The sequence below is a fragment of the Ambystoma mexicanum genome, chromosome 6q, assembly GCF_040938575.1.
Source record: "Ambystoma mexicanum isolate Mex_15411 chromosome 6q, UKY_AmexF1_1, whole genome shotgun sequence".
Classification (NCBI taxonomy): Eukaryota; Metazoa; Chordata; class Amphibia; order Caudata; family Ambystomatidae; genus Ambystoma; species Ambystoma mexicanum.
Window position 1 is genome coordinate 279318965 of NC_090937.1, and position 26227 is coordinate 279345191.

The 26227-nt window shown below is 43.1% G+C and overlaps 1 protein-coding gene across 1 annotated transcript in view; it reads left to right on the forward strand.

Annotated features, from left to right (window-relative positions):
• PRSS12 (serine protease 12) overlaps window positions 1-26227 on the forward strand; it is a 742297-nt gene that overhangs the window by 234820 nt on the left and 481250 nt on the right. The window contains exon 4 of the mRNA XM_069630755.1: window positions 8280-8430. Within this exon, the coding sequence (XP_069486856.1) occupies window positions 8280-8430 (151 nt within the window). The remainder of the gene's footprint in view (window positions 1-8279; window positions 8431-26227) is intronic.

Here is a 26227-nt window from a genome sequence, read left to right on the forward strand (position 1 = left end):
TTGCAAGGCGGTGCCAGAAGAGGCACCCAGACTGTTTTTACTACTGGCTGGGCAATGAGACTCATTGTTCTGGGATCTGGCCTGGCGTTGTCCAGGCTGGGGCACTCGGCCAGAACAAGCATTGTGATCTGGGGGTCTATACTGAGCGGGAAGCTGAAAGGGACCAGATGGGCATGGTGCAAGCCGCTGCAATTTACTCTGAGCAGACAGGACTGTGACCTTGTTCTGGTGATGCTGAATCCGCTGAGGACAGTTGTACTTCCAGTGGCCCGATTCATTACAATTGGTGCGCTGGTCCTGATGCAGGCAGTGACCTAACTCAGATGGGCACCAGGCTGGGGATGGATATTGGCTTGGGTCATGGGCAATGTTCCCTCTAAGCTGTGCGCATGTGCGCTTACCCAGGTTCCGTCTGGGTGCCGCTCTGAAGAATTGTAGAAGCGCAAACAGACAATTTCCACCTATTCAAATAAAATGTAATAAGACACAAGCCACAGCAGGTATCTAATATTTGCTTTCTCTCAAAATGAAGGTAAATCATACTAATTATTCTTGATATTCTGGTTCTATTGATATTGCCATACTATGTAAGCTTGACCTTAAAAAACTAAACGCTCTAAAAATAGAATACACCCACACCAGGTTAAAAACAAATATGAAATTGTGGCTCCATGAACAGAAGATATAGCTAAGGTATGCCTGCACACACTAAATTGTCTTCCCTCACCACCCAGGATCCTATTCCTGACTCTACCACACTTATACCGCATGACTCGAACTCCGCCCCAGGCAACATTCAGATATTACCAGACAAGGTTGACTCTGGCTACCTTAGCTCAGCAAAAGGTTACCAGACTTAGATACTAGCCTTGGTTTAAGTTATAAAAGGAATGACATTCAAGCACAAGAATTTCTGTTACTCATGGTGTCTTAGTAAAAGCATTACCCTCATTATGTAACCCGAGTGTCAGCTCAAATATCAGGTACTGATTGTAAGTAAGCAGGATACTAGGATATTTAACCTCCTCCTATGCTTCCTATTCTTTGTACATATGTCACAGAAGCACTTTGAAGAGCCCCCCTTGCAAGTTAACGCATTATAAATCTCAAATATGAATTTGCCCTCTAAGAATTCTGAGTAGGCAAATGTCATGCTCAGCCTCTCCTACTTTCATTACCCTACGAGTGGAGAGCAACATTGCAATATCATTGACTTGGCCTGTAAGGGATAATAGGTATGGACTCTGCCTGGCATTATTCATATATAAAATTAGGGCAACAATATTCAGATAACTAGAATGCTTTTCACACAATCTGCAACCTTTCAAAATGTTCAGATTTCCATGGTCGATAGACCTTAACAAATATATATTAACTCACTCGTATACAAAAATGGATTCACTGAGCACTTGTCAAAACCTACAAAAAATTGAAAGGTGGGGTATGTTGCAAACAATCTTGTATGCACTTCATAGTAATTGTGCACATGCAGATTTATGTCATTTTGTTAAACTGCATATAATATCATCATAAGGCATTCAATTGGATTTGCTTGAAAGGTTTTGTGGGTATGCAAATATCCTACTTACAGTTTTACTTCTGCAATCCCTCACTTTTTACAGAGCCCTGTCAACTAATATTGGAGGCTAGCACAGGAGCCCGGGAGGGGAACAGGTGGAAGGGCACAGGAAAACCCCTTCTTCAGGGTAAAGAACAAATTAGCAACTTTCAAAAAACAAATCAGATGTTTTGGCAGTACAGTACAGTACAGAACAGTGAAGGACGTGTTTGTTTGCTAAAGGATAGGAAACTATAGTAATAGCCTAGGAAACTGTACCTTTTCTTTCTTTCTATGCTCAGCTGCTGAGGACTTTTCAATATATTCATGGGTTTGCATTTATTGCTTGTAGCATCCCCACGCATCTTGTTTAACTGGCAACAGTGAATTTCAGAAGAGGGGCCCCTAGTTAAAGAAGAAGGTACTCAATATTCTGTAACTGTGAGCATTGCTGCTATTAAATTAAAGGCCAAATATATGTGATATTCTTCAACGGGGCGCCAGAGGAAACCTTGTTGATTTTTGTCTAGGCTGTGGTGATCAAGGGTGGGCAAAACTATAGGCTGTATTATGTGCCCTGTAATTTCACTTCCTATGTCAGGGTTACAATCAGGGCTCCAATATGATTTTACTCCATACTTGGAATCAAAAGATTTTTCAGGGAGTAAGGAGGTAATTGGCTTTGCAAGTAGGGATATTTCATGCCTATTAAAATATGCTATTTCCCCTTAAAATTCCTCTTGAGATCGGGCAGTAATATTATTCGAGTTCCTACCAATGACACTGCTCTGCTGGTCACTGATTCGAAAGGAGATCAGTGGAACTTTGTGGAGCAGGGGGTAGATTCCTATATGGCTTCCTGTTTTTGTTGGGTACATTGCCCTCCTTTTAGTAAAATAGTATATGCGTCCTAGCTGTAAGGCTGGTTTTGAGCAAATGTCACAACTTACAGAACAACATAATGTGGATAGTAAGCAGAGGCCTAGGAATTCAGATCATATTCTGTGGTGCAGTTATTCTGATGCAATTATTATCCTTACATAAATTATGAGAGGCATTTTCTCATGGCCCTTGAATTACTCCATTAAAGTGGCACATGAACTCCTATTGGCATGTTTTCTGACACGTTCCTTTCAGGTGCAATTATTCCATTTGCACAAATTACATAGTGTCTGAATTTTTTGACAACCACATCAGTGAGTTTTTTCCCCAAAGGTATTAATCAGTTTCTGCAGTGTTGACAAATGAATAGCCACAGCTAAACATATTGTTTATCCTGAGCATGCAAAGCTTTTTTGTGCATACACGTGTTTCTCTCTGCGCAGGAGTACTTTTGGTAGGTGCTATGGCATATCTTGCACTCTTGTACTGGTTGGTGAGCTCACCTTATAATCACATATAAAATATTTGATGTTGTAGCCTATATGTTTGGAAAAACAGTTGTAAGATGCTCCTTTTACACTGATTTGTAAAGAACTGCAGTGGTTGGGAAGGGGAAATTTCCTTCCAAACTCTTCAGAGATGGTATCTCACTAACTACGCATGCTCATAAAAGTGGCTTACATCGTTATTCAGTTGTGCACATGGAAAATAATGTGCGCACAAAGGCTAATCATTTCCACACTTATGGAAAAATAATTAGAGGGAACATTGGTCATGGGGGTTCAGAGGGGGCATATTGGAGTGGTGAATGATTCCTCTTCTTCCTTCCCTGCTAAATTTAAGCTGTCCTGTAGAAACCCAATATTGGCCCCTATATAGTGACAGTACAGGGGCTGATTCAGCAGGGACGTATGCCCATGGTGCAGGAACTAGGAAGGAGACAGAATAGCTGAGTGGGGGAGCAAGCACAGCAACATCTAGGACATCCCCTGGGGCATAAGGGGTCACTGTGGGCAACACTGGGAACAGACAGGGGGGTCACACACATAACTGGGGTCATTTCTCATTTTCTCTAGATTAGAATGTTGTAACCTCCTCTCTGGGGTCACTTGTTCCATCCACTTCTTCCTCACCTCAGACACACTCTGCAGGGACCACAACATGTAGGCCTCCCACTACCTAACTGCTGAGTTCCCTTTCTCCCTTTTAAGACCCTCAGTCACTGCAGCTAGGTGAGCCTCATCAAAGGAGTCTTCTAGGAGCCAGACCAGTAGGTTCTGATGCTTGGTCTCTTTATGCCATACTGGCATCCATCTGACAATGTCTGGGCCGTGCAATGTAGCCATGAGTACCACAGGGGAATCAGGGGAAAGGCTCACTCCCTGGCTTGCAGAATGTCCCATTTGGACAGGCAAAAAGATGTCGTACACAACCTAAGATTTCTTGACTAATACTAAATCACTACAAGGTGTAGATCAGCACCACTGAGTCCATTCTATCCAAGTCTGTCAACCAGGGTTACTCTAGCACACTCACAATCGCTCACAGGCACTCACGGATGCACACTCACAGGCACTCAACTAGGGAAGGGGTTGGATGATAAACTGTTGCTGGACAAGGGGCATGGTAATGCCAAGCTACTGGCCCACTTCCAAAAGGAGTGTCAAGTACAACTCCTAGGTGTCCCTGGAAATCTACTCAGATTCAGAGGTCAGGCAGGCTTTCCGCACAAAAGACTTCCAAGCAAAGATGATCTCTAGAGGTCCACTTTCGTGCTCCTAAAGAAATACACTGCTCTCACGACCAGGAGATGGACACAATAAAAATGGTTAAGTGGGTGAGGATGGGCCCTCTACTAGCCTGGCTCAGTCCTAGTGAGTGTCTAGGAGATGAGTTTGGCACAGGCTAGGTGGCGCTGGTACTAGCAAACTGAATTAGGTGCTTTGGTGCAGTGAGGACTCAAGCCGCCCCAACAAGCAAAATGAAGGGTATCAATGCACACTCCACAAAGGTATCTACAGAATGACTTACTTTTACAATGCCACCTCACCACTCTCTTTACCCAGATTCAGGCAGACTAGTAAACTGAATTAAGTGATAAGTAGTGCGCTCTAAAACAAACCTGCCAAGCCATTACTGAAGGGGAAAGACCATATGCAAATCAGGCCTGGTCTCATGAAGAAGGGATGTGATCTAGGAGGTCGGGCTGGGCTGTCCCTTTTAGGGTGGGACTAATCCGGATTTGCATATGGTCTTTTCCCTTTGTAGTGGCTTGGCAGGCTGAAAAACAATGCTCTGGAGGGTTGCCCAATGCTGTGCATGGGGTTAAGATTAATTCTAAAGCTTCCAGGCATCACCCTTTGGGTGTGCCTTGGTCAGTGGGACATGGCTGTTGTATACTACTGAAAAAGGACACACAAATATTTAAGGGTCACCAAGCATTTAAATCAATGACCATCAACAAATGTGTGGGTCACTTGTTGGGGGTTTGGCCCATGGTTACAAGAAATACAAGACTCCATTACAAAATTCCTCTTGAACAGGGTGGTTAAGTAAGATTGAATATCTTTTTTCATAACAAACATTGCATATTTAGCAACAAGCCAACATGAAAATGTATTTTCAGTATAGATTTTACCTGGAAGGACTGCATTCTTTCCAATTGTTGCAGAGTGAGAAGCGATTTAGGAGACGTTTGTGTCTTTGGTTTGTGATATGAGAGTCCAGTTTCTGAGGGGAGCACATTTTGTTTTGTTTGTATGTGGCCTTTTGAGCCAACTGGGTTTCACCAAAGCTGAGGTGCGGCAAAGCCTGATTAGAATTTGCTGCATACACTTAAATATGTATCTGGCAGAGATATCAGCGCATCAGGTCATCTCTATTGTACTTCCCTATCTCGAGTCCCCAAGGATCAATGTACTAGATGCCCCTTTTCTGAGCGGCCGCTAGCAATTGAGCCTGTTGTGACCAAGGTTGTGCGCTCATAATTTTCTGCAGTGTTACCTTCCCTGGTTGCCTTCTTTTCAGGCAGGAATTTCCAATTGCTGGCTATACCTTTGAGTGCATCAGACAATATTTTAATGTATTTGGTTGCTAAACTCCCTCTTAACCATGAGTTTTGGACTACCGAAAAAAGGTGTCTTTGATATTTTAAAAAACTAGAGGGGTTTGAGCGTGATTTCGTGAGAAACTTCCTGGAAACTAGATTTTCAAATTAAAGCATAAAAAAAGTGTAATGGTAGCCATCCAAAAGTGGCACACCATATCTCAAGCAGTCAAAAAGAGTCTCTAATGCCTTCTCTTTATGGGGCAACTTTTAATTTCTTTGAAAATTAAACGTTAGTGGCATTTTGAATACAACAATACAAGCTTTGAATAAGCACTGCTTCAATGTACTACTCCGCCCACTTTAAATACCAATTTATAGGCCAACCCAGGTGACTTAGTCTGCGGGCAAGAGTTCATGCTTGCAGATCAAGCAGCATTCAAAAGTTCCTTAATCCCACAACACCTCGTACCCTTCCCCCACCCCCATGCAGCACACTCAAGCTACTTCTGTCAGGCTCCCCTGCACCATGACAGCCTTCCTTCCAGCGAACAGCCTCAGGGCCATCAGGTCAGATTCACCATCATCCCATTTCCCGGCCCTACTTCACCTAGAGTTGTCCCCTTGGGGACCCTCTCTGAATGGAATGATCAGGTACCTTGGAGTTCCATGCATCAGGCCCCGTGGCCTAACCCATCATGGCCCTTTGCCGCCCCGCCACTTTTCAGAGCCCATATTTCCTGAAAAATGACACCCACAAGCTCTCGATGTTGGTACGGGACTCATAAATCAGATGCGTAAGGTATTCCATATTGTATATGGCTCACACCTTCGCCACCCAATCCCTTTCAGCTGGCATCCTTGAACTTTTCCACAACTGGGCAAGGCAGCATCTGGCCGCCACCAACATTACCCTTTCCATGTGCCCGTCCTTACCCTCATCTGCCTCCAGCGTCACCTCAAAGAGAAGACACCATGGAGAAAGTTCCCTATTGATCCCGTCAACCCCTTTGATCCACCACAGGATTTCCCTCCAGTACGCTTGCACCCTTCCGCAGCCACACCACATGTGACCATAGTCCCTGTTTGCCCCCCCACATTTCCAACAGCGTGGGCCATATCCCCTGCACATCTTTGCTAATACGGCCGGCGGGTAATGCTACCTATGTAGGACCTTTCAAGCTTAGTGCCTATATTGCAGGGACGCTGTTGACTTTGCCACTCTTCTGCTCATCAACGTCCATAAGGCATTGTCTATCTCCCTCCCTAGGTCCCGTCCTCATCTAATCTTGGCCGGGAGTGGTTCCTTGGCTCTCACGAACAATATCCCTTTATAGAGTGGGGCTATGAGTTCCATGGAACCTGTCCTCGTGAGCCGGAGTCTCTCACTATCTGTCAATCCCCTCTGCAGGTTCACCCCCCATCTACCATCCAGTAGGACTCCCTTCAGCTGTAAGTAGTGAAATATGGACAGCGTGCCTATCTGCTAGCGATCTGCTAGCCTCTATATTGTAATGCTCGCCCAACTTTTTATTTAATGGGTTAATCAAAATATCTAAAAATGTTTTATTGTGTAAACGAATCAACAACAAAATATTTACTCTTAAAGTAATAAGCGGTCACAAAATATGGCCCTCAATGAAAAGGTATCATATAAAATCTCTTTTTAATTTATAGTTAAATCAATCTATGCACTCAGACAATATTTCATCCATGTGAAGAATCATAGCACAAATGTTACATGAATCAGTGGTAGAAGTGTACCGACAAAAGTAGTGGAATTGTGGTCTTGGCAGGGGAGAGGGTAGGTGGAAACCTAGTGTAAGATGTAAAAAGGTGTTGCAGCCGGGGCATTGCAATAGTCTACATGACTAGTGACTAAAACTCATATTACAATTTTACACCTGCACAAGGACATGAATGGGCAAATCCTCTATATAGAATGGGGAATACGGTCGTAAAAAGTAGAGGAATGGTAAACATAAAAAAGTAAAAGCAGTGGAATAACGCTCCCGACCATTCCCGCTCACTTCAATCACTGACACCAATTCTATTTTCATATTTTAAAAATGCATCAAGAACAATAACTGACCAGTATCAGAACTAATGCAAACCTTGCACTCCTGCAAAAATACATTGAAAGACTTTTTTTGCATTCAGGCAATTTTTGCCAGAGTTTTAATACCGTGCAAAAATGAACTTGCACCAGTGCAAAGTTTCTGTAATCTGGCCCATGGCTGTCATTCAGAAGCTTGACATCCCAAGCAGGGGGAGGAGAGGGGGAGGGGGTGAAGACTTTCCTGACATCCAGAAGGTTCCTGGGCAGGTCTGCAGGATTTTCAAGTAAGATGGATCAATAGGAAGTCTTTAGTTCCTCATGGCAAATGCACTGCCCATATTTAATACATTATATTCAGCAAATAAATATTTAAAAATAACATACGTTATCACTAGCACCTTTACCTAATAGTCGTTGGACAATGTAATCCCCTAAAAAATAACTTCCCATGTGTTCATTCATGCACATCTCATAGAGCTGCAGTTTGCACCTTTGATTCTATCATTTATAAGGTTGGTGTGGCTGATTGTAAATGATACACAATTTTGAAACAATCTGCAGGCAATTTCCTTACATTAGTGTACAGGGACAGACTGCCTTGAAATCATTGACCTAAAACGTCTAAGATATTTAAGGCATGGAATGATCTTTTGCAATATCTAATTCTAAGCCAAATGTGCAGATTGTACTTGTATTCTCAGTGTTGTCATGCTCTTTCTTCATCCCAATGGCAGCTCCTGTGTTTGTTCCGGCCCGGCTCGTTGGTGGGAGCTCTTCCTTTAACGGGAGGATCGAGGTCTACCATTCCGGGCAGTGGGGAACAGTCTGTGATGACCAGTGGGACGATGCTGATGCTGAGGTGGTCTGTAGGCAGCTTGGACTCGGGTGAGTCTCTTTCACTGTTCTCTTTCCATTGCAAAGTGTTGGAAATCCGTTCATGAACAGCAGCCTAGTTTTCTCTCTCAAACACTGTGTGGTATAAAGCTCAGTCTGGCAGCAATTATGGGTTAAGTCACAACCGGTACTAAGATACTATGGGTCTGATTTATAGAACATTTTACAATGGCACAGTCCTATTGAAAACACATTGTAAATCAGGCCCTATGTGTTTTAGTTGAAAACAATAGGGGACTGAGTAGCAAAGTATGTCAGTTTGTAAGATCAATCAAGGAATATCGAGGCTTAGTACCACCAGGAATTAGATCCGCCAGTCACAAAGTCAAAAATAATTTAGATTTATTCTGTACAGATTCAAATATCAAAGCAGATAGCTATCTGGCTCCCAACACCTCGCAGTGTGCACCAGAAAACACTGTGAGGGGAGTGAGTACTGGTCATCACAAAACATGCAGTATTTATACACAGTGCTGATCATAGCCCAGCCCATCTCCAAACTAATAGGTTTCAAATTTGGGTTCATGCCCAGTTCACATAACAAATATACAATATTGGTTTGTACTTTTGACATGCTGTCCCATCCTTGAAGATTCAATGGTGTTGTTGATTCTGCAGCTTAGGTTGATCCTAGTTTCAAGAAATAAATTAAATAGTTTATGGCTAAGGAACATAGTTCTAGTTTGTCTACCATTCAGTTCTTATGTTTGAATATGGCTGAGGCTATTAATGCAGACAACACTTTAAATTGAAGTTCACTTTGGCTCCAAGGTTCCATAAACATGCTGACACATTTTTTTGTAGTCAGCTGTGTGGATCTTTAGCTTTTCAGAGTAAATCATGTTTCAAGAAATGTACAAAGGATTCCTTCAAAAACACACAGCATTAGTTTACATGCATTGTATATCACTGTTTGAGGGAGGATGAGTTTTGTAGACATAGATAACACTTTGAATGAGAGTTCATTCTGACTACAAGGTCTGTTTGCACAGGACAAATAGTCTGCTCTGCCAGCCCCAGTGTTGACATAGGCTCAAAGGTCGTTTCTGCTCTAGCAGCTGAAAACATGGTTAGTCATTACTGATCACGGGGCAGAAGTTAGAATCAAGATGGAGGATATTTTCCAAAATGGCGTTTGAAGTCAATTCTAATTAACTGCAGGTTTTAATACAAATGTGAAATGGCTTAGAACAATATTCATAATCAGATGATATTTATGCGAATATGGTTTAACAAGTTGGGCATAATTTAAACCACGTGTATGTTACTCATAGATTTGGGATTCACTTACACCAGAAAATCGTATTCAGAAAGAAATTTGGTGTCACTGATGTATGAAGATATCTGTAAATTACACGAAAAGGCCACGTAGACACACAATCGGCAATCGGATTTTGGCAATCAAACTAAACTTTCTCCAGAGTTACTCACTCCATGGAAGACAAAGAAACAATTAGACTCTTACCAAAAGCGTATATAGACTTATTTCTCTCCCTCCAAAGTATGTCTACCCCACCTTACTTCCCATATTCCACACAGTCATATAGACTTTCCTTCACTTTCGCAGCTCACATGCAACACTTGCTGCTACAATGTTCAGGTGCAACTTAAGTGCGTTGCCAAACCTTTATAAGAAAACAATTTCGTTTTATCATTATGTCTAAATTCACAATTCTTTTGTGTAGCTACTCCCTATTTGACACCACAGCCCCCTCACAGATACAGTGGGACACCCACCTTTGCCGGTCTTGGAGTAATTCATGCATACTTAGGTTACACAACTGTACATAACTTGTCCCGAAATGTCCACCAATGGAAAATTGTAGTCCTTATGTGAATTTAGCATAACTCCTGAGTCACTTTCTTCTTTTCCAAGGAGTACGCTAAATTTACTCCTGCAAAAAGCTTTGTGTATCCCATGCTAGGAGTCTACTCTCTAAATTGTTCATTTTGGTGAAAGTGAGGTTGAACACTTTATTTAGCATATCACATGATTATGAAGGACACCATCTCCTTTCAGGGTTACTATGCTGTTGCCCGTTCATAAGCCTTGTTATTGCACATACTTAAAAGTGATACAAAATTCAGAGTTAAGATATGATATGATGTGATAAGTCATTTATAGTGAGTCGGTACACAAGTGTTCTATGAGAAACCATATGCTTTAAGAGTATATAACTAATGAGATCAGCATTAAAAAAGGAACCTACCCTCAGAAGGAGACTGACCCAATTGACAGAGTATGATATGATATGATATGATAGTTTATTTATATAGCGCCTATACACAATGTGTTTCAAAGCGCTTCAAGGCAAACGAGGGAACAATGGAAAATACAATGACATTCTTACAGGCCATGAACAGTAAGGATGTGAAATTAACTATCGTACTCGGCCTGATGACATTTCAGATAGTGCAAGAGCTAAGACATAGATAAGGAAGGGAGGGGGAGAGTGGGAAGGATATGGAAACAGACAGGCGACTACCGTACTAGGCCTGACGCCATTTCTGGTAGAGCTGGAGAAAAACAAAAGGTGAGGGAGAGGGGTGCAGAAAGGGAGGGGAGGAACAAAACAAGCGACTATCATACTAGGCCTGACCACATTTCAGATAGTGCTGGGGGGTTGGGGAGGAAAAAAACTGTAATGGGAGGGTGGAGGAAACAGACGAGGTTGCTATCATATTAGGTCCTGGGACAATTCTGATAGAGTAAGTGCATAGAAGAAAGTAAGTGGAGGAGATAGGAAAAGGGAGAAGGGAAAGGAGGAGAGAACAGAGAGTAAGCAGTCATAAAGAGTGGAGAAGCAAGAGTGGAGAGCGAATACAATTGCAGAAGTCAATAGTAACACATAATGTTGCATCCAGGATACAAGATGAAAATGGGAACAGCATGATTCAGGGCCACCATGAGTACAAGATGCAAAGGAGGTCCAGCATGGGAGTTGAGAAAGAGTGACGCACCGTGAATGAATGAAGTCTATATAAGTTAAATCCAGCATTGGCCACAAGACGGTGATGGTGAAACCAGAATGTATCAGGACAGACTCCTGCAGAGTAGGCTGGAGGAGGTTGAGGGGGAGCAGGGTACAAGAATCAAGCAAAACAGCAACACCTGCGTTCCCTTGTGCCCCCCCGAGAAAGGGGGGGCACAAGGGAACATCACAGGGGGGCCAGAGGGGGTGGCGATAGCCTGTGGTGACAGAGGGGGTAACACATGTTGGTGCATGCTTACCTGCTGTCGGGCCCTGGGTCCTCCTGGTCTGAACAGGTCCAAACAGGAATTGCCCTTTTCTTCATCTGCCCTTCACGGCAGACGCCAGGACGAGAGACACCCTTGATCTAATAGTCAAGAGCAGGAAGGAAGAGACACGGCTAAGAAGGTGGGTGGTGCTTAGGCCAGGCGACCTAGATCCATTTGCACCTGCTGCCCCTCTGCAAAGGAAAAGAGGCTGGAGAGCTCCTCAAGAAGGGAAACAGAGCGGCAAGCAGGAAGGCACCAGGTGGGCGGGGCTTGCTAAGTGGTGAAAAAGAGCGACATGCAGGAAGGCTCGAGGTGGGCGGGGCTTGGTAAGTGGTGAAAAAGAGCAGTAGGCAAGAAGGCACCAGGTGGGCAGGGCTTAGGCCAGGTGACCTAGATCCAGTTGCACCTGCTCCCCATCTGCAAAGAAAAAGAGGCTGGAGGGCTCCTTAAGTAGGGAAACAGAGCGGCAAGCAGGAAGGAACCAGGTGGGCGGGGCTTGGTAAGTGGTGAAAAAGAGCAGTAGGCAAGAAGGCACCAGGTGGGCAGGGCTTAGGCCAGGTGACCTAGATCCAGTTGCACCTGCTCCCCATCTGCAAAGAAAAAGAGGCTGGAGGGCTCCTTAAGTAGGGAAACAGAGCGGCAAGCAGGAAGGCACCAGGTGGGCGGGGATGGCTAAGTGGTGAAAAAGAGCGGCAGGCAGGAAGGCACCAGGTGGGCAGGGCTTAGGCCAGGTGACCTAGATCCACTTGCAGGTGCTCCCCATCTGCAAAGGAAAAGAGGTTGGAGGGCTCCTTAAGTAGGGAAAGAGAGCGGCAAGCAGGAAGGCACCATTTGGGCGAGACTTGCTAAGTGGTGAAAAAAGAGCGGCAAGCAGGAAGGCACCAAGTGGGCGGGGCTTGCTAAGTGGTGAAAATGAGCGGCAAGCAGGAAGGCACCAGGTGGGCGGGGCTTGCTAAGTGGTGAAAAAGAGCGGCAAGCAGAAAGGCACCAGGTGGGCGGGGCTTGCTAAGTGGTGAAAAAGAGCGGCAAGCAGGAAGGCACCAAGTGGGCGGGGCTTGCTAAGTGGTGAAAAAGAGCGGCAAGCAGGAAGGCACCAGGTGGGCAGGGCTTGCTAAGTGGTGAAAAAGAGCAGCAAGCAGGAAGGCACCACATGGTCGGGGCTTGCTAAGTGGTGAAAAAGAGCAGCAAACAGGAAGGCACCAGGTGGGTGGGGCTTCCTAAGTGGTGAAAAAGAGCAGCAGGTAGGAAGGCACCGGGTAGGCGCGGCCTTCATATGCATGATTTGCAGAGGAGCGCTGAGTGGATGTTCACACGTAGGATATAATAGGCTCTTAGGAAAAGAAGACCTGCTCAAAGGAAGACACTAAGTGCAAAAATAAATGAAGACACCAAGTCAAAAGAGAAAGGTAGCTACTTAAATGCAAATGGACTGGAGAATGCCAAGTGCAAAGAGAAATGATATACTAAATGCAAAGAGAAATAGTGGCACTAAATTCAAAGATAAATGAAAAATGTAATGCAAAGAGAATGTAATATACTAAAATCAAAGGGAAAGGAATATTACAAATGAATGCAAAGAGAAAAGAATATGCCAAATGAAAGACAAAAATACTAAATGCAAATTGAAATAAAAAAAAGGAATGCAAAGAGAATGGATGATTCTAAATTCAAAATAGAAAGGAATATGCTAAATGCAAACAGAAAAAAGAAAAGGATGCAAAAAGGGAAGAGAATAGACAATTTGTAATGTAAAGATTAAAAACATTATGATATGCAAAGAGAAACTATGGGCCTGTTTCATGGAATGTTTTGCACAGTTGAAAATTACTTTGCACTGCTGAAACGTGACTTTGCACTGCCGACACAAACCCTGATTCATGCAAGTGTGCAAAGTCATTTTGTACTGCAAAAATTACTATGCACTGAATTTGCACAGACTTTGCTTGGCAAAAATTCACTTTGCACAGCTCAATGAATCACACCCTCTGATTTTTAATGGTTAGACAAAGGGAGATGTAAAATACAAAGAAGGATCATTGCCACTTTGCAGCGTATGTAACACAAAGGGAAAGAGGCCAGTTACTTGTTGAAAGACAAATAATAAGTGCTTATTTAGTGGTACTTTGAGGTAAAAAAGAAACAATGCAAAAAAAGTGTCTTTTATTAGTTTTATTAAAAAATGATGAGTCCTCGTACTTATTCAACAAATATTTTCCAACTATAATTCCACCTTTATCGTCATAAAAATGTCTTTCAATTTCAATTCCATGTTTATCGCAAATCCCATTGAATATCAAAAGCAAATTCTTTCTATTTAATTCTTTAAGATGGCATTTACTCGGTTGGTATACCATAAACCACTTGTACCTGTTCATATTTCTCTGTCTAGTCATGGCTTAAATAAAAACACCATTCATTCGATACACATTATTTCAGAATGATTCTTATCTTTAAATCAGATAAAAATCAATTTTATTTTAATTGATTTGTCCCAATTTTGTAATGTTTTATGCACAATTTGGTTTGAAAATGCATATCCCAAATGAGTTGTTCCATTACTGGAGTTATCTTGTCCCAAGTTAAATTTGCCTGTTTTTTATGATTCATTAAAGTGGACTTTTTCCAAAATTGTATTTGCTCATGTCTGGTAGTATCTTTTCCTTTGAGATTTTCTACTGTTTCTTCCCCCTCAGAAGTCCTGTTTTCAATATGCTCCTTGTATTCCTTGGATGTATTGGCTGGTGTTGTGAAAGTGTTTTTTTATTTTTAAAGTGATTATTTTGTCATTAGCATTGTATCCCCTCTAAAAGACTATCCACTGTGTTGTTTAAGGTGCCTGCTGTGTTAAATTCGTTATCTCTTCTACGATCCTAAGTCTCAATTTCACTAGATGATGGTGAGGAGCGGGTCATCAAGTGTTTCCATATACTGGTATATTTTGAATAGCATTGTCATTGGAATATATATACATTTCCAAGTACATATTCAAGTTCATCCCTTTTAAATGGTTTTTGTTTTTTAATTTTTAACTCTGTTTCATAATTTATCAAAATCTCCTTCATGTTTGCATCATTTTCAGTAGTCAATGGATTTTTCAGTTTCTCACTTTCAGTAACTGATTTGTTCGTGTGATTTTGCCACCTGTTTTATCAAATTGCTAATCAGTGTTTGGGAGTATTAGCAGTTCTTCCAGGTCCACATCATCCATTTCTATCGGTGATAATACATATCCTAAATGAGATAATTTCACAGTAATCATTTCCACTAACAGAAATTCCTGCAGTAGAGTACAGGTTTGCCGATTCCCGTGATATTGGGCAAATTGCTCAGAATGTAAAAGTTTAAAAGTCTTGCACATCCACACAGGTGCTCGGGAGGATAGCTCAGGGACAATGCGCTCGCCTTGGAAGCAAGACGATGTGGAGCAATAAAGGTTCAATCCCCGGGTCCATGCTTTCAAACCTCTGGGTATTATGCACATTATAAATAACCAATTACGATCACAGCTACTCAACATGTGTCTCCCTTCATTTTTCCAAGTCGCTTCACTCCACTCAGTTGCTTTTCCCCTCCTTAACCCTCTCCCATTACGACCATCACTCATCACTTCGTGTGATTCACATCTTTTTCAGAGCGCATCTTGTGGCATTGCGGCTTTAATCTTGTGAGATTCCCACAGTCTTCCCCTGTAAACCAAAAATGTCATACCCGTAACTGGTTCCCTAACCCATCCCCAAAGCTCCAACTTCACATGGTGTCTTCTTTCCCACTCCCCACCTCTAGCCTGATGTATTGCTATTGTTATTTATATAGCGCCTACGGCCAGGCCATCTAAGCGCTGTGGTTCAAAACAATCAGTGTTCCCATAAGAATGACTACATAAACAGAAAAGATTTGAGTCTCTTTCTGAAGTTGAGAACGTTATTACTCTAGGTAAGTTCATGGGCAGTTCATTCTAAACTTTGATGGCATTATTTTTCATCCTCCAAATTGCGTTTTGAGTTCTTTCATTTGTGGCTTCTCGAGCAAAAAAAAAGGTACATTTTCATTTCTGAAAAGCCTCTCCGCATCTCAGCTGCAAAGCATCAAGGTTGAAAGATATAAAGGTTTTAAGGAACAGAGGCGCACCCCCATGTCTCAGTCAAATTATTAAAAATTACTGGATGGATTTGCACCAAACCAGTCAAAGAAATTAAGTGAACGCTTTGTGCCCAAATTATTCTTTATTTGGTCTAAATGTGCCGAGCGGCTTTCACGCTATGGCTGCTCAAAAACTGCACTTTTTTCTATGGTAAAATGAATGTGAGTAGGCTGAAAACAGCATTTTTATGTTTTCTTAATAACTTCTTAATTTTCTAACAAATTGTTCCAAAACCTTCCAGTTCAGTTGGACTATTGACATACCTTTTCTTTGGTAAATGTAATCCAAATCCATTCAGCAAGTGAAAGTTATTAGCCTCGCTCAACCTGTTTGCTGTAAAAAGCACCAAGGCTGATGATACCAAAGGTTTTAAGGAGCACGGGTACCCCCTTCTCTGCTGCATATTTTTAAAACTACTGGATGGAATTACCCCAGTGGAGAGATTTAAGTCCATGCTTTATTGATATTAATATTGATATTTTATTTCTATCGCGCTCATACACAAGTGTTTCAGAGCGCGATAAGGCAAGGGAAGGGGAACAGAGGAGAAACAAAAACAACGATCTTACTAGGCCAAGTGACATTGAGAACGTGCAAGTGCATGGTAGAGGGGGAGAGGGAGAAGTGCATGGAAGGGGGAACAAAAGGAGAGTGTGGAGCAAGGAGGAAAATAAACCATAAATAATAATAAAATTAATAAATAAAAAGGCAACAAACAAAAGAAGTGCAGCCAGCAAGTGGCAAGTGCTGGGTTTAAGGCAGCAGGGTGGGTAGGTCTGATAAGTGCAGGAAGAACAGGATAGGTGTGGGGGCTGTATGGGTACAGATACAGACTCCAGTGCAAGGGGTGGCCCGGAGGCAGTGTGTGCAGGTGGCAAGAGGAGCAGGTACCTGGGCCCGGAGGAAAGAGGGTGGCCATGTGCATGGTGCCGAGGGAGAGTAGAATCAGCAGGGGAGAGGGGGGGAAAAGGCAGAAGCAAAGAGGAAGGTCTTGAGGTGATTCTGGAACCGGAGATGGTTCTCCTCAAGTTTTAGAGTGGCAGGGAGGCTGTTCCATAGGGAGGCCCAAGCCGAAGACAGAGATCTACCCCCAGCTCGTTTCTTTGAGAAACGACTGACTCTGAGAGAGTTAGAGGTAGAGGAGCGGAGTGCTCGAGATGGGAGGTATTTGCGGAGGGATAGCTGAAGGTATGTTGCACCCAAGCCCCAGTAAGCCTTGTGGACAATGCAGAGTAAACTGTTTCTTATTTGGTCCAAATGTGCCAAGTGGTTTTGATGCTATGGCTGTTCAAAGATTGCATTTTTTATGGATGGGAAAATGAATGCGACTAGGCTGAAACACGCATTTTTTTTTAAACAACATTTTGTTGGATTTTACGAGTATACACAATATCAACAACATGAAACACGCGTTTTTATGTTTTCTTAATACCTTTTTCATTTTCTAATGAATTGTTTCCAAAAATTCCTGTTTGGGAGGGTCCTTGGCAAATCTTTGGTTTAGAAAATTCCATCCAAATCCATCCAAATCCATCCAGCAAGTCAAAAGTTATTAGCCTCTCTCAAACTCTCTGCTGCACAGAACTAAGACCGATATAAAGGTTTTCTGGAGCAGGGAGGCACCCTGTTCTCCATCAAATATTTTACAAACTACTGGATGGATTTACCTCAAACCAGTTAAGGAAATTAAGTCAATGCGCGGTGCCAAAATTGTTCCTTATTTGGTCCAAATGAGCCAAGTGGTTTTTCACGCCAAGGCTGTTCAAAAACGTAACTTTTTCTCTATGGGAAAATGAACGTGAGTAGGTTAAAAACAGCAATTTTATGTTTTCTTAATAACCTTTTTTATTTGTTAATAAATTCTACCCACAATTTCCAGTTTAGTGTGTGTTTAGTGTGTCTCTTGACAAACTGTTTCTTTGGAAAATGTCTTCCAAGTCCATCCAGCAAGTCAAAAGTTATTAGCCTCGCTCAGCCTCTCTGCTGTAAAAAGCTCCAAGGCTGAAGTAAAGGTTTTAAGGAGCGCGGGCAAAGTCATCTCTGATTAATAGTTTTAAAACTACTGGATGGATGTACCCCAAACCAGCCAAGAAAATTAAGTCCATGCTTTGTGCCAAAATTGTTTATTATTTGGTCCAAATCTGCCCTGTGGTTTTCGTGTTACAGCTGTTCAAAAACTGCACTTTTTCTCTTTGCGAAAATGAATGGGCTGAAAACTGTCAAACTGTGGTGTTTTGCTTTCCTACTAACGTTTTAATCTCACAACGTTTTGTTCCCAACATTTGAAGTTTGGTGGGCCCTTGACACACTTTATGAGAATGTCATACAAATGCATCCAGCAAGTCAAAGGCTTAGTAGCAATAGTACTTTGGGAAAAAATGGCTGCTTTTTCATTTCAGAATTGCCTTTCAGCCTTTCTGCTGCAAAGCACCATGGGAGATATCACTATCATTTTGGGAGAATGGGGCTCCCCCTTCTCCATCAAATATTTATTTTAAACTACTGGACACATTAACCAAGATCCCCCCAACCTCCCCCACGCCACCTGCAAAAATACGAGTCAACGCTTCGTGCCCAAATAGTTTTGTACCTGGTTCGATTCCGATTAGCGGTTTTTGCTGAGCGCTTGAGCAAAAATTCATTTTCAGGTTTCCTATGGAACTCAATACTCACCTTAACAATAGTGCTGTGACTGCCGTACTAGAATACATAAATAAATATATATAATTTTCTATGGATGTCTGTGCATTGGGGAATGATCATGCTCATACTTAGAGCCAACTTAATGCTCACCTGGCTTGAATACTGCCATCAGTGGTCTGGGTTGGAAACTGGTTGGGGGAAAAGGCCTGTGTTGCATTGTGTATTTTTGACCATCTGTCCCTGGAAACATTAATGCATTGCTTCCTTTTCTGCTATTTTCCTTAAAACATAAGAGCCAAAAGCAACATTACCTCGTGGAAGCTGCTCAGCTTTTCCCAACGCAGACAGGCCTTATGTTGTCTCATTTTAATGTCAGATTTCACAACACGTCCTGGAATAGCGATATCTGGCGATATCTGGCACCTAAACTGTCTCTACAGGCCAAGCTGCCAAGCCCAGTTCTGACGCGGCTCCTGTTAGAGCCAGGAATAGTGGCCCTGAATAGCTGGGAGCCAGTTGTGTGGTCACTGTTCAGGGATGTTGCTAGATTCCATTTTACTGAATGCTTTGTATTTCCTCTGTTTCTTAGCGTTGAATTTAACCATTTTATTTGGTAAATCATATGTGTATTTGTTTGCTGCATAGTGTTGTCCATGGAAGAAAAGATTAACTGAATTGAACTTCTAGCTTGACTGCCTGGTGTACATTACTGGTTCAGTCGGATGTTTATAATGTCTTTGAAAATATTTCCACTAAAGGAGATTTCACTGAATCCATTTCACCAAAAAAAGAAATCTACTTTTTTAACCTTTTTTTAATAATGCGGGGGAGACTCCCCACAGCTCCCCCTCACCCCATCTACCCTAACTTATACCCTTACCCGACACCCCACCTATTCATTACACATATACCGTTTCCCCTACCATTTGCGGTGAAATAAATTAATCTCACAGAAACCGACATCATCTCCCTCCATGAACTTGGCTTCATAGCTATCACCGAGACCTGGCTCCACCCAGCATCCAGCCCCGCACTAGCGCTAGCCATACCCAACGACTATACTATCTACCAAGCAGACAGAAAAACATCCAAAGGTGGCGGAGTAGCCTTTATCGCGAAAAGCTCCCTTAACATAAGGCACATACAAAACCAATCTCTCCCATCCGCAGAACTACTCACCATCAAACTATCTACAACACACACAAACACTATCACCACCCACCTCATCTACAGACCGCCAGGCCCCATACTATCCTTCAACGACGACATAGCACTCCTACTCTCCCACAACACCCAACTTCTCATACTAGGCGATTTCAACCTAGGCTTCAATGACCAGAAAGATGACAAAGCAAACACCATCGCCAACACCATCTCTGAATCAGGACTCACCCAGCACATTTCGCAACCCACACACAACAAAGGCCGCATCCTGGACTGGATAGCGGACCTCAATTGCAATACCACCATCCTCGCCAACACACCATGCGCTTGGACCGACCACCACCTCATCACATTTACCATCAACAAAGGCATTAAAACATTTGATCCTCCGCCCAATGTTCCACCTACACTCACTAGAAATAAATAGCAAAAACATCACAGTAGAGAAACTCCTCCCCCTGCTCCAACCCATCATCGACATCTCACCCACCATCTCCAACCCCACAGAACTAGTAGAGCTCTACAATACTACCATCCTCAAGGCCATAAACACTATAGCACCACTTAAACTCCGGAAAGCCAAACCACGCGTGCATCTCAACTCCTGGTTCACTCCTGAACTAAAAACGCTTCGTAAAACCAAAAGACAAGCTGAATTAACATGGAAACAGATGCCCTCCACTAATAATAAGACAGCCTACGCACTAGCATCTAATATATACAAGACAGCAATCATCCAGACAAAAAAAACACGTACAATGAAAGAATTTGTAACGCCAAATCCAATACCAAAGAGCTCTTCAACATCCTGAGAGACCTCGAATCCCCCTCCCCATTCCAGATACTTGTATCAAAGACATATCTTGGTGCACGAACATACAAGAAGCTCTCCTTGGCAAAATTGCCATGTTACAAGCCAAAATCGATACTAAGAAAGAAAGCCTCACCTTCACTGACACCACCCCCCACACCCACACCCCACTAATGGACGATAACAACCTATTTGAATTCTCCACCTTAACCACCAAAGAGGTTGAAGACATAATTAATTTGCTGAAACCTTCCAAGTGCCAAGGCGATATTTGCCCAGCACCCATCATTAAAGACGCAGCCAAACATCTTGCCCCATTCATCACATCTCTGATCAATTCATCGTTCACATCCAGCGTAGTGCCCAACAACCTTAAAGACTCCTGGGCTCTACCCCTACTTAAGAAGCCCACCCTCGACCCCAGTGTCCCTATCAATTAAAGACCCATCACGACTGTTCCCTTCCTCCTAAAAATCCTTGACAGAGCTGCCTACCTACAGATACAGAACCACCTCGAGAAAAACAACCTACTGGGACTCAATCAGGCTTCCGCCCTAAACACGGCACCGAGACTGCTTTGATTGACCTCAAGACACAAATGGACAACATCAAAGATAATGGCAAACTTATACTCCTTCTCCTCCTTGACTTGTCGGCTGCCTTCGACCTGGTCAACCATGACATCCTCTGCAAACATCTAACCTCAGCAGCCAAATTCTCTGACAAAGCCAATGCTTGGATCCAGTCCTTCCTGAACAACAGATCCATGAGGGTCTTTGCCCCCACAGCCTCCGCCAAACCAGCCCCAGTCACATGCGGTGTTCCCCAGGGCTCCTGCGCCTCCCCCACACTCTACAATGTATTTACAAACCACTCTTCGATATACTGAACCGCTTGGGTGTCATCTACACGAATTACGCCGACGACACTCAAATACCACTAACAGGCGACTACACCACTGTCAGCACAGCACTCAATAACATCTCTTCCATTATCCAAGAATGGATGGCCAAGCACGGCCTCTGTCTCAACGATGACAAGACTGAACTTCTTCTCCTAGGCACCCAACCCAGACTAAAGAAACTGGACAAACTCTATCAATCATTCACTATTGACGGAAACAACATCTCTGTCTCCAACAGCGTCAAAACCCTTCATATCTACCTTGACTCATCCCTCAAACTGACAAGACAGATCAACGCCATCTCATCCGCCACTGCTTACACCTGTAAGCTCATCAATGCCAGCAGACCATGCCTCTCACCCTCCAACTGCACTACACTAGCCAGAGCGCTAGTTCTCTCCAAAGTAGATTACTGCAACGCATTATACCTGGGTACCAGCCAAAAAAACATTAACAAGCTGCAAATTATACAGAATAACGCCCTGCGAGCAGCCCTGAACATACCCAAATACGAACATATCTCTGACACCAGACGATCCTGCCAGTGGCTATCCATACCTCAGAGAATTGAACATAAAACGCTCTCGCTCACACATAAGTGTCTATCCGACCAAGCACCCAGATACCTATGTGACAATTTCTCACAACACAACCCACCACGCCCAACCAGATCAGCCCAAACACACTGTTTAACTATCCCCAGACACAAGCTCCAAAAAGCAGGCGGCTCAAGCTTCCCCGTGCTCGCCAGTAAACTCTGGAACTCACTACCATTGGACATTAGAACTGAACCTTCCTTTAACCGATTCAGACACAGCACCAAATCCTGGTTACTGACCAAAGAAGCCCAGAAATCCTAACACCACACTGCTACTATACCCACTGCCTGCAGCCATGTAAAGTTTGCATTACTTCATATGACTCATGCTTGCCATACCTTGCATATTACCTGTATCTGCCTGACATTGTTCTAAGTCTATGTATTGTCCATTTGTGGACTATGTTATTGTATTTTGACATGATGTATTCAATTCAAGCGCCTGGATGCCCCAGGGCCAGGCGGCGCTATACAAATAATAAACTAGACTACACTAAGGTAAAATGGTATTCGAAGAAATCTACGGTAACAGGATCCGTCAGGGCTGCGCTGTATTTGCACGGGATGGGTGCCCCTATCTGTGTGTATTGCTTGGAATGTAGGTTGTGCATGAGAGAAGACTGCACTGGGTGGAACCCTAAAGCATTCTGTGAGGGTGGCATGGTATCAAGTAGACACTGACACAAGAGCTGCATGTTTCAGAACCTTTATTGATGGTTTAAAAGGGGTTGGAATACTCCCATCTTGCCCTATAACTAAGATAGGAGTATTCTTGACCATCAAACAAAAGGAAACTACAGTCCTAGTCAGTCCTTAGTCAAAATAAAATGCCCTATACTAATAAACCTAATGCCAGCCCTCTTTCTAATAGAATAAATGTGTAAAGGGAATGTGTAATGCGAAAAGGAAAATCAGTGTTCAAAAGAAATGTCAGTATGGCTGAGTAAACTCCCTTCCCCACGTTTTGTAGCACAGGATAAGGTGTTACACTTGGACCTTGCGACACACTCTGGCTTCAGACACAAGGATGCATTTTGTTTCGTGGACCAGGACCCACTTGGCCTTCCACGAACAGTCACTAGTTTATCCGCTGGACCTCTCTGCTTTCTCTCACTCGAGCCCAGGTCCCCTTTTAGCTTGTAATACAATTCAACAAAAGTTTGTTTCCTTCTGGTTACCACAATTCAGTATAGGTTTCCCTCCACCGGGCTCAAACTTTTCAATCACAATTTGTAGGGGTTCCCTTTCCCAAGCGTCAATCATACCTTCTTAGGCTTCCGTCTCTCGGACTCGAGCCTTCTTTCAATTTGCTTCGACTGTCGAAGACTTTGGAAACTGCAAGTCTTTTGCTCTTACCTCGGTATGACCACTTCAACCTTCTTTCCTCAAATGTCACTTTTTCTCTCATATACCAAGACCTCTTGGTAAATATAGTTTCGAGCACAGTACTTATTTCAAAGTTCAAAGATATCTCTCACATCCAGATTTCCCTCTGCCAGGATCCAACCTAAGAACAGTTCAAATCTTGCATCTCAGTTTATTTCACTTCCCGTCGCTTCTACGGCATCAGACATTTCACAGAGACCTTTGACTGGGCAATCTTCTTTCCCCTTACCACTCTGTTACTTTGTATCTTTAATCAGTTCAACAAGGCCTTGCTTTCTCGGCACAGGCGCAACCTTCATTCGACGGATACAGTTGCAGTCAAGTTTCATTTAACACAGACCAGACTTTCATTGCATTCATCAACTCATCGGCTGTGTTAATTCAGTTTCGTCTTTTGTGGCTTTGATCCTGAAGTCAAGGCTAATAGCACAACTGCCACTGCACTTCCCCCAACTCTGCCATTGAGCCTGTAGGGTGGCTGGCATCCTTGAGACACAAAAGAGGTCTGTCTCTTCTCTCTAACTGGGCTTCCTTGCGCAACCTTCAAGACCCTTCAGTGGTAACGATCTCTCGCTGGGGTGTCCAAAGTTTCTCTGTACCTCAGTTACGTTCCTCGGCCTGTTGCTCTGTTCCACTTGGTTCGCCGTCGCCCCGGAAGAACAGCTCCTTCTCGTGCATTGCCTTGCTCAGAGTGTGTCTCAATTTTCCACCTTTTTACCATGTGGGGGTAATAGGTACCAGTAAGTGTATTTAAGATCAAATGTCTGACCCTGCCTGATCTTATTAGTGGAATATGTCCACTGTATTGCATGGATGGTACTCCTTTCAGACTCAGATCTCCTCTTCCACGGCTCAGTGTCTGTGTTGGAAAGGGGGGATCTGGGAAGTTGGAATAACCTATCAAAAAGGATGCGACAGGGGTATTTGGAAAGGGGGGATACCATGTCTCGCTATCAGATGTTCCTCCCCACACCCCAAGTACCCCTCACCCAGGAGATCCTCCCGTACATGTCCAACCCCAAGGTCTGGATCCCAAGGCGATGGCCGTGCCCTGGACACCTGAGTAAGGTATTCCCAGGGTCTAGGCAGTGAAACACCCTCTGGTTTTTCACAATCTCTAAAACGGTTTATAGTCATAATGTCGAAAAAAAAATGTCGACAGACAAAAATGTCAAAAAAAAAATGTCAAAAATAATGTCGACATCCTATACTTATAATGTAAAAGGTCATTTTTTCGAAAAAAAATGTCGACTTTTTTTTGACATTATGACTATAAACCCTTAAAACTATCAACACCTCACCCAACACCCTCCTGCAACCCCCCCACACCCCCCACCACCACCCTCCCACCCCTCATATGCAACACATTCTATTTATATATTTATTTATTCAATAAATAAATAACCAAAAAAAGGATCATTTACTATGGAGGGGTCCCCCCCAACCCCCCCTCACCCAACACCCCCCTGCCACCCCCCCACACCCCCCAACCACCCTTTCACCCCTCATACTCAACACATACCAATTATATATTTATTTATTTATTTATTTATTTATTCAATAAATAAATAACCAAAAAAAGGATCATTTACTATGGGGGGGTCCCCCCCAACCCCCCTCACCCAACACCCCCCTGCCCACCCCCCCACACCCCCCCAACCACCCCTCATACTCAACACATCTTATATATATATTTATTTATTTATTCATACAATAAATTCAAAATTTCGAAAAAATATCGAAAAATTTCGACATTATTGTTTGTCGACATTATTTTTTTCGACATTTATTTTTCGAAATTTTGACTGTCGACATTTTGACTGTCGACATTATGACTGCACACCCTCTAAAACATTTTGTTGCACCAGCCTCCGCTTTCCATTACACTGGGCAATCCCAATCATCTGAAAAGGATTGGCTCCAAGTGCCAGGGCTCTAGCCTATGAAAGAGCTCTGGATGCCAGCTTTGTTCACTGGTAAAAGCTCACATTATGTGCATTGTAAGTGCTGCACAACCCTCGCACAGTGCCTCCCGTGCCCGCCCTTCCCTACCAGGCTTCCTTTAGCACCTGCAAAGAAGTAAACGCGGGTGCTAAAGCACTGTAAAAAAAAATTATATCTGACTTATCTTGGATCCCACACCACACTGCTTCTGTGACAAGGAGACCACTTTCAGTGTTCTTTATGCCATCATAATCAACACTGAAAACTGACTCCTACTCGCAGAAGCGGCATCTCCAGAAACAAACATCGAGGGTGGAATGGCCTTAATGGAAGCCTGGTAATTTCCCGGTGGGCCTCTTTTGTGTGGTATTTCTACTTTTTCTCATTGAGAAAGGGTTGGGTTTGTTGTAGCTGTGCGATGGTGGGCAACTTTAAGAATCATATCCAGGGACTATTTTGGTTTCTAGTGCATCCTTGCCAAAGGTAAGTCAGAATTTATTTTTTATTTATTTTAGTCTTTAGCACCCACATGTGCTTTGTTTGTGGGTGCTAATGGCAATATAAGCATTGATGTTGGGATTGCCCTAGCTGTAGCGGCACCACAGCTCAAGTTATTGGCCTGAGCCGGCCAGCTGCTGTCAGGCTTGGATTGGGTCATAAAATCGTGTCAAGAAAAATGAACAAGTGGCCCACAGTTGCAAATGACAATTCATTCCTTTTGTAACAGACTGTTTGAATAGTACCCAAGGGGGATTTTCTGATAAAATGAAATACAAATTGTGAAATTTAAAGATTATTTATTCAGCAACAATGGTCAAAACTACTAGCCACATTTGACCCCAAAACTTGTCTCACTTTGATTAAAAAATCTGGCCCACACTAGCATATTGCATTTTTGTTTCGGGTATTTCCCTCTTGCCCTATAGGCCAGTCCTCCTGTATAACAAGATCAGAGC